This window comes from Cyrtonyx montezumae, unplaced genomic scaffold (genome assembly GCF_038088225.1).
Source record: "Cyrtonyx montezumae isolate F1298 unplaced genomic scaffold, pur_monq_1.0 scaffold_8, whole genome shotgun sequence".
Classification (NCBI taxonomy): domain Eukaryota; kingdom Metazoa; phylum Chordata; class Aves; order Galliformes; family Odontophoridae; genus Cyrtonyx; species Cyrtonyx montezumae.
The window spans coordinates 3,046-18,802 of record NW_027072089.1 but is presented as its reverse complement, the minus strand read 5'-3'; the positions used below and the strand labels follow the sequence as shown (position 1 = coordinate 18,802).

At 56.5% G+C, this 15,757-nt stretch overlaps 1 protein-coding gene across 1 annotated transcript; it reads left to right on the top strand.

Moving 5' to 3' along the window:
- Positions 1 to 42: 42 nt before the first annotated feature.
- Positions 43 to 13,012, top strand: RECQL4 (RecQ like helicase 4). Its single transcript, XM_065752348.1, has 18 exons — positions 43 to 726; positions 849 to 948; positions 1,021 to 1,147; positions 1,378 to 1,506; positions 1,585 to 1,725; positions 1,797 to 1,889; positions 1,971 to 2,107; positions 3,095 to 3,367; positions 4,750 to 4,932; positions 5,391 to 5,535; positions 6,423 to 6,703; positions 7,157 to 7,294; positions 7,418 to 7,640; positions 8,942 to 9,071; positions 10,427 to 10,741; positions 11,996 to 12,185; positions 12,662 to 12,758; positions 12,867 to 13,012. Exons 1-18 carry the CDS (start codon positions 119 to 121, stop codon positions 12,986 to 12,988), a joined length of 3,432 nt encoding a protein of 1,143 aa, XP_065608420.1. The 5' UTR covers positions 43 to 118; the 3' UTR covers positions 12,989 to 13,012.
- Positions 13,013 to 15,757: the final 2,745 nt, after the last annotated feature.

The following is a 15,757-nucleotide window of genomic DNA, read 5'->3' as shown; positions in this document are numbered from 1 at the left end:
GACACTGAGACATGAGATTGAGACACCAGAATACAAAGAGGGAACACTGGGACCTGAACTGGGGACACTGGGATGTGAAGAAGGGACAAGAACTGGATTGAGGACACGGAAGCATGGAATGGGGACAGTGGGACGTGAAGAAGGGGTACCAAGACCTGAAGAGGGGACACCGGGACCTGAAGTGGGGACACTGAGACCCAGAAGGAGAACAGCGAGACTCAAAGAGGTGACAGTGGGATGTGAAGAGAGGATGCTGGAACCAGCAGTGGGACCACTGGGACCTGCAATGGGGACACTGGGACGCAAAGAGGTGAGATCGAGGAGGAAAAGAGGGGCACCAGGACCTGAAATGGGGACAACAGGACACGAAGAGCATACACCAGAACCTGAAGTGGGGACACTGGGATGTGAAGAGGGGACACCAGGACCTGCGATGGGGACATCGAAGTCTCGGAGTCGGAAAAGGGGAACTCCAGGACATGATGAGGGGACACCGGCACCCAAAGGTGACACGGGACATCGTGTCATCACTCGGGACGGAGCTGTTGATATGACAAAGCCCAGAGCTGCCCGCAGGAAGAGGCCGTGCCCAGAGGACAGCAATGGAGGGCACACAGCCGCCCCAAAGCGGAGGAAAGCGGCTCTGTCCCCATCCGAAAACCTTCTGGGTGACTTTGAGGTAGAGGAGAAGAAGCCCAGGGCAGCCAGCAAAGCACTCCCTGCCAGGTGGGTGCCTCCAAAAATGGGTCTATTCCACCTTCCCCACCCCAGTGCTGCCCCATCGGGGTGTGCTCCCGCTCTTACAGGGTCCCCAGGCCCCATCCTGACGGCGTCTTGGTTTCCTGCAGAGCTCCTCGGCGGCCCCACGGCAACTTCGTGCGGCTCAACCTGAAGAGCAGATCCCACGTGCGGTGTGGAGTGCTGCGGGGAAGGCAGCTCCGCAAGCAGGTATGGCAGCGGGGCATCGCCCCGGGGAGGAGGAAGGAAAAATGGGGTGAAATGACGTGAAATCGGTCGCAGGTGTGGAAGGAGAAGTGGCAGAAGAAAGCGGCATGGTTCGGAGGTGGCAACGGCGTGGATCGGAGCTCGGATATTTGCTTCAAGTGTGGAGCACATGGGCACTGGGCTGCGCAGTGCCGGGGGAGAGGTGAGTGGGTCGAGGATCTTAGCAGCTCCCATCTCTTCATGGTAGTCCTTCTGGGTCCACGTGGGCCCCACCATCTCCTTGTGGTGGCCCTTCTGGGTCCACGTGGGCCCCACCATCTCCTTGTGGTGGCCCTTCTGGGTCCACGTGGGCCCCACCATCTACTCCTTCGGGGTCCATATGGCACCATCACCACCTCCTTCTCCTCGAGGACCATCTTCTTCTCCCTCCAGACACCTCTGCCCACCCACCGCCACCTTCAGAACCTTTCCATCCCAATGATGAAGAAGAAGAGGATGATCCCCTGCCCACGCTGGAAGAGGTGGCCCGCCGGACCAACACCATTTACCACAAGCTCCCTGGTGAGACTCTGCAGCCCTCGGTCCGTTCCCTTCTCCCCCTGTGCCCTCATCCACACTGACCATCACCTCCACCCCCAGCACTGAGCACTGACCAGGACGGAGCCACGCTCTCAGGGCTGACCCCATACCTGGACGTGCAGCGGCCACCCTATGAGCCCCCCTCACCCCCTCCACCCGTGGAGCCTCTCTACAGCTTGGGGCCGGACGGGAAGCCACCAGGTGAGGCCTCGACCACGTTTCCACCCCCAGTACCTCATCTCCCCTCTCCTAACCCCTCCCTCTTTGCTCAGAGACCCCCACAGAAGTGCTGGATGCACTCTCCGAGTTGGGCTACAGCTCCTTCCGCCTCGGCCAGGAGGTGGCCATCATGAGGATCCTCTCTGGTGCGTTTTCACCCTACTCTGTTCCCACTCACGTCATCCGCCTCCCTTCTCTAACCCTGTTCCCCCCCCCACCCCACTCAGGGCTCTCCACGTTGGTCGTGCTCCCCACGGGGATGGGGAAGTCGTTGTGTTACCAGCTGCCCGCCTTCCTGTACCACAAACGCTCGCGGAGCATCGCGCTGGTGATCTCCCCGTTGGTGTCACTGATGGATGACCAGGTATGACGGATGACCTCCATCAGTGGGCGGCAGCTCCATTTTCTTAAAGCACTGAGGTGGGAAAAGACCCAAGGTCCTCAACCTCAACCCTAAAATCCCCAAAGTCAGCTGTCCAACCTCATCCCTTCTGCAACCCCAAACAGAACCATGCAATTGTTAGGGTTGGAGGTGACCTCTAAGATCCTCAGCCCCACCATGACCCTAAATAGAACCACTGAATCGTTAGGGTTGGAGAAGACCTCCAACATCCCCAACCTCACCATGACCCAAAAATCCCGAAGCTCAACTGTCCATCTCATCCCTTCCATGACCCCAAATAGAATCATGCAGTCATTAGGGTTGGAGAAGACTTCTAAGATCCCCAACCAACTCTCCCTCACCATGACCCTAAGATCCACTGCTCCATCCCTACCCTGACCCTAAATAGAATCCTTAGGGTTGGAGAAAACCTCCAAGATCCCCATCACCATCATGTCCTTAAAAATAAGCATAGAATCATTAAGTTTGGAGAAGACCAACATCCCCATCCCCGCCCTAAATAGAATCCTTAGGACCGGAGAAGATCTTCAAGATCCCCATTACTACTGTGACCCTAAATATAAGCATAGAACCCTTAGGGTTGGAAAACACCTCCAAGATCCCCAGTCCAACCCCACCATGACCCTAAATAGATACCTTAGGGTAGGAGAAGACCTTCAACATCCCCATCCCCACCTCACCATGACCCCAAATAGAATCCTTAGAGTTGGAGCAGCCCCAACTTCACCCCACCACATCCCCCAGTGCCACATCTCCCCATTTCCAGAACCTCTGTGGGGACAGTTCCCTCACCCATTCCCTTGGGCCAACCCCAAGGAGAACATTCCCCCACATCACTCCTCATCCCGTCCCTTTCCACCCCATTCCATCCCACCCCACTCCATCCCACGCTGTCCCGCCTCATCCCACCCGACCCCACCCCACCTGATCCCATTGCACTGCTTGCAGGTGTCAGGACTCCCCTCGTGCCTCCGCGCCGTGTGCGTGCACTCGCAGCTGAGCCGGGCGCAGCGGGACGCGGCTCTGCGACGCGTGAGGGACGGTTCAGCGCAGGTTCTGCTGCTGTCCCCCGAAGCTGTGGTGGGCGCGGGCGCCTCGGGCTGCTGCTGCTTGCCCCCCGCCCATCAGCTCCCACCCGTCGCCTTCGCCTGCATCGACGAAGCTCACTGCGTCTCCGAGTGGTCCCACAACTTCCGCCCCAGCTACCTGCGGCTCTGCAAGGTGTGTGAGGCCTCACACAGGGACGCTCCTCACCTCTTTCTCTCACCGTCTTCCTCTTCCTCTTCTCACTTCCTCCCCCTCTCGCTGTCCTCCTCGTCCTCCCCCTCTCGTTGTCTCCCTCTTCCTTATCCTCCTCTTGCTGTCTTCCTCTTGTCCTCTACCTCTTCCTCCCCTCGCCAACTTCCTCCTCCTCTTTTCTGTTGTCCTCATCCTTCTCCTCACTTCCTCCTCTTCTCACTGTCTTCCTCTTCCTCATCCTTTTCTCCTCCTCTTACTGTCTTCCTCATCCTCCACCTCCTCCTCCTCTCACTGTCTTCCTCTTGTCCTCCTTTGCCTCCTCATCTTCTCATGTTGTCATCCTCTTGTGCTCCTCCTCCTCTTCCTTGTCCTTCTCCTCTTGCTGTCTTCCTCTTCCTTGTCCTCCTCCTCTCACTAACTTCCTACTCCTCCTCTCGCTGTCTTCCTCATCCTTCTCACCTCCTCCTCTTCTCACTGTCTTCCTTTTCCTCTTTCTCTTCTCACCTCCTCCTCCTCTTGCTGTCTTCTTCATCTTGCTCCTTCTTCTCTTGCTGTCTTCCTCTTTTGCTCCTCTTCCTCATATCTTCCTCCTCTCGCTGTCTTCCTCCTCCTCACCTCCTCCTTCCCTCACCTCTTCCTCCTCCTCTGTCTTCCTCATCCTTCTCACCTCTTCTTCTCACCATCTTCCCCTTCCTCATCCTCTTCTCACCTCCTCCTCTCACTGTCTTCCTCATCCTTCACCTCCTCCTCACTACCTCCTCTTCTTACCATCTTTCCTCATCCTCTTCTCACCTCCTCTTCCTCTTGCTGTCTTCCTCTTGTCCTCCTCAACTCCTCTTCCTCCCCTCGCCATCTTCCTCTTCCTCCCCTCGCCAACTTCCTCCTCCTCCTCACCTCCTCCTCCTTTTGCCATCTTCCTCATCCTTCTCCTCACTTTCTCCTCTTCTCACAGACTTCCTCTTCCTCATTCTCTTTTCACTTCCTCCTCCTCTTGCTGTCTTCCTCATCCTCTTCCTCTTGCTGTCTTCCTCTTGTCTTCCTTCTCCTTCTCACCTCGTCCTCCCCTTGCCAACTTCCTCCCCCTCCTTCTCTTATCACCTCTTCCTCTTCTCTCTGTCTTCCTCATCCTTCTCCTCACCTTCTTACCTTTTCTTCTCACCATCTTTCTCTTTCTCTTCTCTCCTCCTCCTCCTCTCACCATCTTGCTCATCCTCTGCCTCCTCTTGCCATCAACTTCCTTGTCCTCTTCTCACCGTCCTCTTATCCACATCTTCCTTGTCCTCCCCCTCCTCCTCCTCTCACCATCATCCTCCTCGCAATCTTCCTCCTCTTCCTCCCACCTTCCTCCCACCCCACTCCTGCAGGTGCTCCGGGAGCGCCTGGGTGTGCGCTGCTTCCTGGCTCTGACAGCCACGGCCACCCTGGCAACGGCGCGGGATGTGGCAGCACACCTCGGCATCCCGAAGGACGATGGCATCGCCGTACGGTGCTCCGCCGTGCCAGAAAACCTGCGCCTCTCCGTGTCCGTAGAGTGGGACCGCGACCGGGTAGGGATGGGATGGGGGATGGTTAGGGGAGGGATGGGGGATGGATAGAGGGGGGATGGGGGAGGGATGGGGGAGGGATGGAAATAGCGATAGGAACAGTATGGAATAGGGATTGGGAAGGGGATGCGACAGAAAAGGAGTACAGACTGGGACAGGATGGGAGAGCAGGAGGGGACGGGAATTGGGGAGGGATAGGGGAGGGTGCAGATAGGAATGGGGACAGACATGAGGATGGGGATTTGTGGGGCCAGGGATTGAATGGGAACAGGCACTGGGTGGGGATAGGACAAGTACTGGGCAGGGATGAGTCCAGGAAGGGACAAGTGTGGATCTGAGTGGCGGGTTTTGGACAGGGTAGGGATGGGGAGATCTCTGGGCATGGGTACAGGGCTCCACATCCTGACTCGTTGCTTTGGATTTTCACTAGCTCTAAACCTCGGTGTCCTTGTTACCCGCAGGCCCTCGTCAGTCTGCTTTGCAGCAAGCGCTTCACCCCACTCCGCTCTGTCATCGTGTACTGCACACGCCGGGAGGACACGACCCGCGTGGCCGCGATGCTCCGCACCTGTCTGCAGGACGCACCGCTCGCTGATGCCACACCAGGTATGAAGCGCCTGGAGCAACGGTGACGTGCTGAGGTGGCCATGAAGGCCAACGGTGGCCAACAGTGTACCCTAGTGGCCAAGAAGGCCTAAATAATGGCCAACACTGGGCCCTGGTGGCCAGTAAGACCACTGGTGGCCAACAGTGTGCCCTTGTGGCCAAGAAGGCCAATTGTGGCCAGTGAGTTGACTATGAGTCAGTAGTATTCCTTGGTGGCCAGAAAGGCTAGTGGTGGCCAACAGTGTGCCCTGGTGTCCTAGAAGGCCAGCAGTGGCCAACACTGGGTCCTGGTGGCCAGTATGACTACTAGTGGCCAGTACTGTGCCCTGCTGGCCAAGAAGGCAAACACTGTGCCCCAGTGACCAAGAAAGCCAATGGTGGCCAACAGGTTGTCTATGAGTCAGTAGTATACCCTGGTGGCCAGAAAGGACAATGATGGCCAACAGTGTGCCCTGGTGGCCAAGAAGGCCAACGGTGGCCAACGGGTTGACCATGAGTCAGTAGTGTTCTCTTGGTGGCCAGAAAGGCCAGTGGTGGCCAACAGTGTGCCCTGGTGTCCTAGAAGGCCAACACTGGGCCCTGGTGGCCAGTAAGACCACTGGTGGCCAGTATTGTGCCCTGCTGGCCAAGAAGGCCAATGGTGGCCAATGTTGTACCCTGGTGGCCAAGAAGGCCAGCAGTGGCCAATGGGTTGACCATGAGTCAGTAGTGTTCCCTGGTGGCCAGAAAGGCCACTGGTGGCCAACATTGTGCCCTGGTGGCCAAGAAGGTCAACAGTGGCCAACACTGGGCCCTAGTGGCCAAGAAGACCACTGGTGGCCAACAGTGTGCCCTGATGGCCAAGAAGGCCAACGTTGGCTGACAGTATTTCTCCTTCCCCTTTGGAGGAGCCAAGAGCAGGCGCCGCCTCCCAGCGGAGCAGATCGCGGACGCGTACCACGCGGGGCTGTCGGGCGCCGAGCGGCGGCGCGTGCAGTCCGCCTTCATGAGCGGCCACCTGCGCGTGGTGGTGGCCACGGTGGCCTTCGGGATGGGCCTGGACAAGGCGGACGTGCGCGCCGTGGTGCACTACCACATGCCGAGGAGCTTCGAGAGCTACGTGCAGGAGATCGGCCGCGCCGGGAGGGACGGAGAACCGGCGCAGTGCCACCTCTTCCTGGACCCAGAGGTGATGGTTCTTTGGGGTTCTGGGGGATGTGGGGGTGGGGGAGAGGTGTTGCTTGCCTGCAGTGGGGTCGGCGTTGGGGGACGGATGAGGAGTGACCTATATGGGGTTGGGAGGGATCTGTGGGGGACGTGTGGAGCCCTAAAAGCTTTTGGGGCACTTTGGGGGGGATGCATAGAGGCGTAAATCCCATTGGGGGACCTATGGGATGACACATGGAGCTCGAACACCCATTGAGGCATAATTGGGGTGTCACGTGGAGCCCTAAAACCCATTGGGATGTCTTTGGGGAATTCTAAAACTCATTGGTGAGCCTTAAAACCCAGTGGGGCTCTTTTGGGGTGCCACACAGAGCCCTGAAATCCATTGAGGCATCTTTGGGGAACCCCAAAATTCATCGGGGAGCCCTAAAACCCATTGGGGTGACACACGGAACCCTAAAACTCCCTTTGTCAGGGCTCCGACCGCTACGAGCTGCGGCGACACATCTTTGCCGACGCCGTGGACCCGTTCACCATCAAGAAATTGGTGCGTGCCGCGTTCCCCCCGTGCCGATGCCGAGAGCTGCAGCGCCGGCGCCGTGTCCTCGCCGCCGTGAGTCCGGAAATAACCCCAATCCATGTGGGGTCGATTTGGGGTCGGGGGAAGGGTGACCGATGGCGTGAGGGAGGGATCGGGGAAGGGGGAATGGAGAAGCGACCCCAATGTGTGTTGTAGGGTGGGGAGGTGAGCGACTCTGAGATGGCGGAGCTCAACGTGGATGACAACCGGGATGCGGAGGATGGGAATGGGGTCGACACGGAGGAGGGGAACCGGGATGGTGTGATGTCAGATGGGGATGGGGACGATGTGGAGGAGGGCGGAGGTCGCGTGTGCTACAAACACGAGCGTGCCATCCCCATCGAGAGCATTGTGCACGACCTGGATGTGAGGGAGGAAGGTGAGTAGACGGGAGTGGGGTGGGGTGATATGGGATTGGGATGGGCCTATGTGGGATTGGGATTGGGATGGACCTAGATGGGAATGGGATTGGATGGAACTAAATGGGAATGGGATTGGGATGGCCCAATATAGGAATGGGATCGGGAATGTGAACGCCCAATATGGGAATGGGATTGGGATATCCCAGTGTGGGAATGGGATGAGGATCACTCAGAAATGCAACTGGGATTGGGATGTCCCAAAAGGGAACTGGGAATGGGGTTGGGATTAGGATGGTCTAATATGGAGCTGGATTGGGATTGTCCAATATGGAAATGGGATCGGGATGGTCCAGTATGGGAATGGGATTGGGAATGCCCATTGTGAGAAAAAGAATGGGATTGGGATTGGGATGGGCATATGTGGGAATGGGATTGGGATGGCCCAAAATGGAAGTGGGCTTGGGATGGTTCAATATAGAAATTAGAAGAGAATGGTCCAATATGGGAATGGGATCGGGGATGGCCCAAAATGGAAGTGGAAATGGCATTGGAATGTCCCAAAATGGAACTGGGATTGGGATCGGGATCGCTCAGAAATGCAACTGGGATTGGGATGTCCCAAGAGGGAACTGTGAATGGGATTGGCATTAGGAAAGTCCAATGTGGGAATGGGATTGGGATTGTCCAATATGGAAATGGGATCAGAAATGCTCAGCATGGGCATGGGAATGGGATTGGGATGGACCTATATGGGAATGGGATTGGGATGGGCCTATGTGGGAATGGGGTTGGGAATGGGATTGGGATGGACCTATGTGGGAACGGGATTGGGAATGGGTTGGACTTACGTGGGAATGGGATTGGGATGGGCCTACGTGGGAATGGGGTTGGGAATGGGATTGGGTTGGACCTATGTGGGATTGAGACTAGGGTAGGCCTATGTGGGAATGGGATTGGGAATGGGATTGGGATGGGCCTACGTGGGAATGGGAATGGGATTGGGAATGGGTTGGACCTACATGGGAGTGGGATTGGGATGGGCCTACGTGGGAATGGGGTTGGGATTGGGTTGGACCTATGTGGGATTGAGATTGGGGTGGGTCTATTTGGGAATGGGATTGGGATTGGGATGGACCTATGTGGGAATGGGATCAGGATGGCCCAATATGGGAATGGGATCAGGATGGCCCAATATGGGAATGGGATCAGGGTGGCCCAATATAGGAATGGGATCAAGAATGGGAATGGGAGGTCCCAACATGGGAACGGGATCGGCCCCACCCATTCCGGATTTGGGGTCCCCGCCCTCCCCCCACAGCCATCGAGACGCTGCTGTGCTACCTGGAGCTGCACCCACGCCGCTGGCTGGAGCTGCTGCCCCACACGTACGCCACGTGCACCGTCAGCTGCGCCGGGGGGCACGCACAGCTCCGCGCTGCGGCACGAAGGTGCGCGGGGCGGCACTGGGACGGAACTGGGAGCACTGGGAGGGTCGTGGTGGCGTTGGGGGTGGGTTTGTGGGGCGATGGGGACAGAACTGTGGTACTGGGGGTGGAACTGGGGGCTGCGGGGGTTGAAATGGGGACACTGGGGCAGAACTGGGGGCATTGGGATCAAACTGGGGACACTGGGGACAGAGCTGGGGGCACTGGGGCAGAACTGGGGGCACTGGGGGTAGTGGGACTGGGGATCCCACTGTTGAGTGCTCTGGTCCCATTTTGGGGTTTCTGATCCAGTTCGGGGTTGTGATCCCATTTTAGTGTTTCTGATCCCATTTTGTGGTTTCTGGTCACATTTTTATGGTTTCCAGTCCCATTTTAGAGTTTCTGATCCCATTTTGGGGTTTCTGATTCCATTTTACTGTTTCCAGTCCCATTTTGGAGTTCTGATCCCATTTTACTGTTTCTGATCTCATTTTTATGTGTTCTGATCCCATTTTGGCATTTTTAGTCTCATTTATTGTTTCCGATCCCATTTTTATGGTTTCCAGTCCCATTTTTATGGTTTCCAGTCCCATTTTTATGGTTTCCAGTCCCATTTTGGGGTTTCCGATCCCATTTTAGAGTTTCCTGATCCCATTTTAGTGTATTCTAATCCATTTTTATGGTTTCTGATCCCATTTTAGAGTTTCCAGTCCCATTTTAGTGTTTTCTGGTCCCATTTTTATGGTTTCCAGTCCCATTTTAGCGCTTCCGATCCCATTTTTGAGTTTCCAGTCCCTTTTTAGAGTTTCCAGTTCTATTTTAGTGTTTTCTTATCTCACTTTAGAGTTTCTTATCTCACTTTAGAGTTTCTGGTCCCATTTTTATGGTTTCCAGTCCCTTTTTAGTGTTTCCAGTCCCACTTTAGTGTTTTCTGATCTCACTTTAGTGTTTTCTGATCCCATTTTTATGGTTTCCGATCCCATTTTAGAGTTTCCAGTCCCATTTTAGTGTTTTCTGATCCCATTTTTATGGTTTCTGATCCCATTTTAGAGTTTCCAGTCCCATTTTAGTGTTTTCTTATCTCACTTTAGAGTTTCTGGTCCCACTTTTTATGGTTTCCAGTCCCTTTTTAGCGTTTACAGTCCCACTTTAGTGTTTTCTGATCTCACTTTAGAGTTTCCGATCCCATTTTTATGGTTTCCAGTCCCATTTTAGAGTTTCCAATCCCATTTTAGTGTTTTCTAATCCCATTTTTATGGTTTCCAATCCCACCTCAACCTTCCCATCCCCCCTTCACCCCTTCCAATCCCCCTTCACCCGCTCCCACCCCCTCCTTCCCCCTCTCTAATCCCACATCTCCCCTTCCTTTCACCCCACAGCTGCCCCCCGTTGGCCGCCGCCCTCTCCCTCTCCCCCCCCGCTCCCTCCTCCTCCTCCATCAGCTTCGACCTCATCGCCCTCAGCGACACCCTGGGGTGGGAAGCGACGCTGGTGAGGCGCTCGGTGCTCGGGGCGCAGCGGGACGGCGGCGGCGTGGCCGTGCGTTTCTCGGAGCTGGCGTTCCGCGTGCGCTCGTTCGGGGATCTGAGCGGGGCCGAGTTGGACGCCGCATGCCGCTTCCTGCTCCGCCGCACCGAGCTGCGTCGCAGAGCTGAGCTGGCACGGCTCCGGCGCTGCCTCCGCGCCTTCCGAAGGTGAGGGTGTGGGATGGGGGTTTTGGGGGGTCCCCCCCCCACACTTTAGGGTTCTTCGCGTGCTCGCGTTGTGGGTTGCGGTGTTTTGGGGTTCCCAAGGTGCATCGTTTTGGGGTTTCCCACGTCCCTCATTTTGGAGTTCCCAACATCCACTGCTTTGGGGTTTCCCAGTGCGTCCCCCATTTGGAGTTCCCAATATCCCAGCTTAGGGTTCCCTATATCCCTATTTGGGGTTCCTTGCATCCTCTGTTTGGGACTACTCCTACTGTTCCCCATTTGGGGTTCCCCACGTCCCTCATTCTGGGGTTCCCCACGTCCCTCATTCTGGGGTTCCCAACGTCCACTGCTTTGGGGTTCCCAATGTCCCCTATTTGGGGTTTCCCAATATCCCTATTTGGGGTTCCTTATATCCCTATTTGGGGTTCCTTATATCCCTAATTGGGGCTCCTCATATCCCCTATTTGGGACTACTCCCAGTGTCCCTCATTTTGGGGTTCCCCACGTCCCTCATTTTGGAGTTCCCAACATCCACTGCTTTGGGGTTCCCAGTATCCTTAATTTTGGGGTTCCCAGTGTCCCTCATTTTGGAGTTTGCAAGGTGCCTCGTTTTGGGGTCCCCATGTTTTTCTTTTTGGGGTTCCCCATGTCCACTCCTTTAGGATTCTCCACGTCCCTCATTTTGGTGTTCCCAACATCCACTGCTTTAGGGCTCCCAGTGTCCCTCCTTTTGGGGTTCCCTACATCCCTCCTTTTGGGGTTCCCATGTTTTTCATTTTGGGGTTCCTGACATCCACTGCTTTGGGGTTCCCCACGTCCCTCATTTTGGGGTTCCTGACATCCGCTGCTTTGGGGTTCCCAATGTCCCCCATTTGGGGGTTCCCATTGTCCCCCATTTGGGATTCCTTATATCCCTATTTGGGGTTCTTTGCATCCCCTATTTGGGACTACTCCCAGCGTTCCCCATTTGGGGTTCCCCATGTCCCTCATTTTGGGGTTCCCCATGTCCCTCATTTTGGGGTTCCTGACATCCACTCTTTTAGGATTCCCAATGTCCCCCATTTGGGGTTCCCAACATCCCCTACGTTAGGTCCCCATGTCCCTCCTTTTGGGGTTCCCAACATCCACTGCTTTGGGGTTCCCATCCCCCCCCATTTAGGATCCCATCCTCCCCCATTTGGGATTCCCAGTGCCCCCAGTTGCCATTCCCAGTGCCGCTGTGGGGCCGTGCGATGGCTCTGATCCTTTGGGGCGCAGCGTGGCCTTCCAGGGCTGCACCCCATACCCTGAACGGGAGGAAGAGGAGGAGGAGGAGGAGGAGCGGAGCCGGAGGCTGAAGGCTCTGCTGAGGGAATACTTCGATGAGGAGGAGCCCGGCGACGCCGCACGCAGCGGCAAAGAGGAGGAGGAGGATGAGGAGGAGGATGAAGGCCTCAGTGCTGCAGATGTGAGCATGTCCCTCATGGGGAACCATCCCAGTCAGCCCTGGTCAATCCCAGTCCATCCCAGTCCATCCTAGTCAGCCCTGGATCAATCCCAGTCCATCCCAGTCCATCTCAATCCATCCCTGTCCTTCCAAGTCAGCCCCAGTAAAGCCCAGTCCATCCCAGTCAGCCCCAGTCCCTCTCAATCCATTCCTGTCCTTCCCAGTCAGCCCCAGTAAAGCCCAGTCCTTCCCAGTCCATCCCAATCACTCCCAGTCCATCCCAGTACATTCCAGTCCATCCCACCTCCATTCCAATCACTCCCAGTCCATCCCACTCCATCCCAATCACTCCCAGTCCATCCTAGACTCCCCCAGTCCCACCCAATTCCCCCCAGTCCTCCCCGACACTTCCCCTCCCCCCACCCAAAACTTCCCACCCCCGCCCCCAGCCCCTCCCCCACTAAAACCCCACCTCCTTTCCCCCCTCCCCCCCCCAGACCGCCCATCTCCGCTCCTCCATCCGCCACTTCCTGTCCGTCCACCACGACGTCCGCTTCTCCCCGCGAGCAGTGGCACGCATCTTCCACGGCATCGGTACGGCGCCGAACGGGGGTGAAATCACCCCCAAAAAACCAATCCCCCCACCCCCAAAAACCCCCATCCCCCCCACCCCACCCCCCCACTGACGCCCTCTGGCTGCAGGCAGCCCCCGTTACCCCGCGAACATCTACGGCCGCGACCGCCGCTTCTGGCGGCAGCACCTCCGCGTCGGCTTCCAGAGCATCGCCCGCATCGCCGCGCACGAGATCCTGGCCCTGCGCTGAGCGGCGCCCGCAGGGCCTCAACAGCTCCTCCAGAGGTTCCCGTGGTCCTCAGGAGGTCCTCAAGAGGTTCCCGTGGTCCTCCAGAGGTCCTCAAGAGGTTCCCGTGGTCCTCCAGAGGTTCCCGTGGTCATCCAGAGGTCCTCAAGAGGTTCCCGTGGTCCTCAAAATATTCCCGTGGTCCTCAAGAAGTCCTCCGGAGGTTCCCGTGGTCCTCCAGAGGTTCCCGTGGTCATCCAGAGGTCCTCCGGAGGTTCCCGTGGTCCTCAAGAGGTCCTCCAGAGGTCCTCCAGAGGTTCCTGTGGTCCTCCAGAGGTTCCCGTGGTCATCCAGAGGTTCTCAAGAGGTTCCCGTGGTCATCCAGAGGTTCTCAAGAGGTTCCCGTGGTCCTCAGGAGGTCCTCAAGAGGTTCCCGTGGTCCTCAGGAGGTCCTCAAGAGGTTCCCGTGGTCCTCAGGAGGTCCTCAAGAGGTTCCCGTGGTCCTCAGGAGGTCCTCAAGAGGTTCCCGTGGTCCTCCAGAGGTCCTCCAGAGGTCCTCCAGAGGTTCCCGTGGTCCTCCAGAGGTTCCCGTGGTCATCCAGAGGTCCTCCAGAGGTTCCCGTGGTCCTCCAGAGGTTCCCGTGGTCATCCAGAGGTCCTCAAGAGGTTCCCGTGGTCCTCTGGAGGTCCTCAAGAGGTTCTCGTGGTCCTCAAGAGGTCCTCCAGAGGTCCTCAAGAGGTTCCCGTGGTCCTCAAAATATTCCCGTGGTCCTCAAGAGGTCCTCCAGAGGTTCCCGTGGTCCTCCAGAAGGTCCTCCAGAGGTCCTCCAGAGGTTCCCGTGGTCCTCCAGAGGTCCTCCAGAGGTTCCCGTGGTCCTCAGGAGGTCCTCAAGAGGTTCCCGTGGTTCTCCAGAGGTCCTCCAGAGGTTCCCGTGGTCCTCCGGAGGTCCTCAGGAGGTTCTCGTGGTCCTCAAGAGGTTCTCGTGGTCCTCAGGAGGTCCTCCAGAGGTCCTCAAGAGGTTCCTGTGGTCCTCAAAATATTCCCGTGGTCCTCAAGAGGTCCTCCAGAGGTTCTCGTGGTCCTCAGGAGGTCCTCCAGAGGTTCCTGTGGTCCTCCAGAGGTCCTCCAGAGGTTCCTGTGGTCCTCCAGAGGTTCCTGTGGTCCTCCAGAGGTCCTCAAGAGGTTCCCGTGGTCCTCCAGATGCTCTCCAGAGGTTATCATGGTTCTCACAATGTCCACGTGGTGCACCAGAGGTCCTCAAGAGGTTCTCCAGAGGTCCCCACGATGTCCCCATGGTCCCCAGAATGTCCCCTTTGGCACTTCTCCGCTGTATGGGGTTTTTTTACGCTGTGCGTCATAAACGATGGACGTTCTGCTTTGAGCCGCTCCTCCACCTCCGCTTCAGTGCAGCCACTGTGTCACTGTGTCGCTGTGTCACTGTGTCGCTGTGTCACTGAGTCGCTGTGTCACTGTGTCTTTTTGTGACTGTGTCGCTGTGTTGCTATGACGTTGTGTCTTTTTGTGACTGTGTCTTTTTGTGACTGTGTCACTGTTGTTTTGTCGCTGTGTCACTGTGTCGCTGTGTCTTTTTGTGACTGTGTCACTGTGTTGTTGTGTCGCTGTGTCGCTGTGACTGTGTCTCTGTGTCGCCGTGTCGTGTCGCCGTGTTGCTGTGTCGCTGTGTTACTTTGTCGCTGTGTCCTTGTGTCGCTGTGTCGCTGTGTCATTGTGTCACTGTGTCGCTGTGTCGTTGTGTCGCTGTGTCACTGTGTCGCTGTGTCGCTGTGTCGTTGTGTCACTGTGTCGTTTTGTCACTGTGTCGCTGTGTCGCTGTGTCGCTGTGTCATTGTGTCGTGTCACTGTGTCGTTGTGTCACTGTGTCACTGTGACGCTGCATCACTGTGTCTTTTTGTGACTGTGTCGCTGTGTCGTTGTGTCGCTGTGTCGCTGTGTCGCTGTGTCGCTGTGTCGCTGTGTCGCTGTGTCGCTGTGTCGCTGTGTCACTGTGTCGTTGTGTCGCTATAACATTGTGTCGCTGTGTCTCTATGACATTGTGTCGCTGTGTCGTTGTGTCACTGTGTCGTTGTGTCACTGCGTCACTGTGTCTTTTTGTGACTGTCGCTGCATCATTGTGTCGCTGTGTCTTTTTGTGACTGTGTCTCTGTGTCGCTGCGTCATTGTGTCGCTGTGTCTTTTTGTGGCTGTGTCGCTGCGTCATTGTGTCATTGTGTCATTTTGTTGCTGTCTTTTTGTGGCTGTGTCTCTGTGTCGCTGTGTCATTGTGTCACTGTGTCACTGTGTCTTTTTGTGACTGTGTCGCTGTGTCGTTGTGTCACTGTGTCACTGTGACGTTGTGTTGCTGTGTCACTGTGTTGCTGCGTCATTGTGTCATTGTGTTGCTGTGTCTTTTTGTGACTGTGTCTTTTTGCGACTGTGTCTTTTTGTGACTGTCGCTGTGTCGCTGTGTCACTGTGTCGCTGTGTCGCTGTGTCGCCGTGTCGCTATGACATTGTGTCTCTGTGTCTCTGTGTCACTGTGTCACTGTGTCGTGTCGTTGTGTCGTTGTGTCGCTATGACATTGTGTCACTGTGTCACCGTGTCTGTGTGTCTGTGTCACTGCTGTCGCTGTGTCGCTATGACATTGTGTCTCTGTGTCACTGTGTCACTGTGTCGCTGTGTCACTGTGTCGCTGTGCCGTTGTGTCGCTGTGCCGTTGTGTCGCTGTGTCGTTGTGTCGCTGTGTCGTTGTGTCGTTGTGTCACTGTGTCGCTGTGTCACTGTGTCGCTGTGTC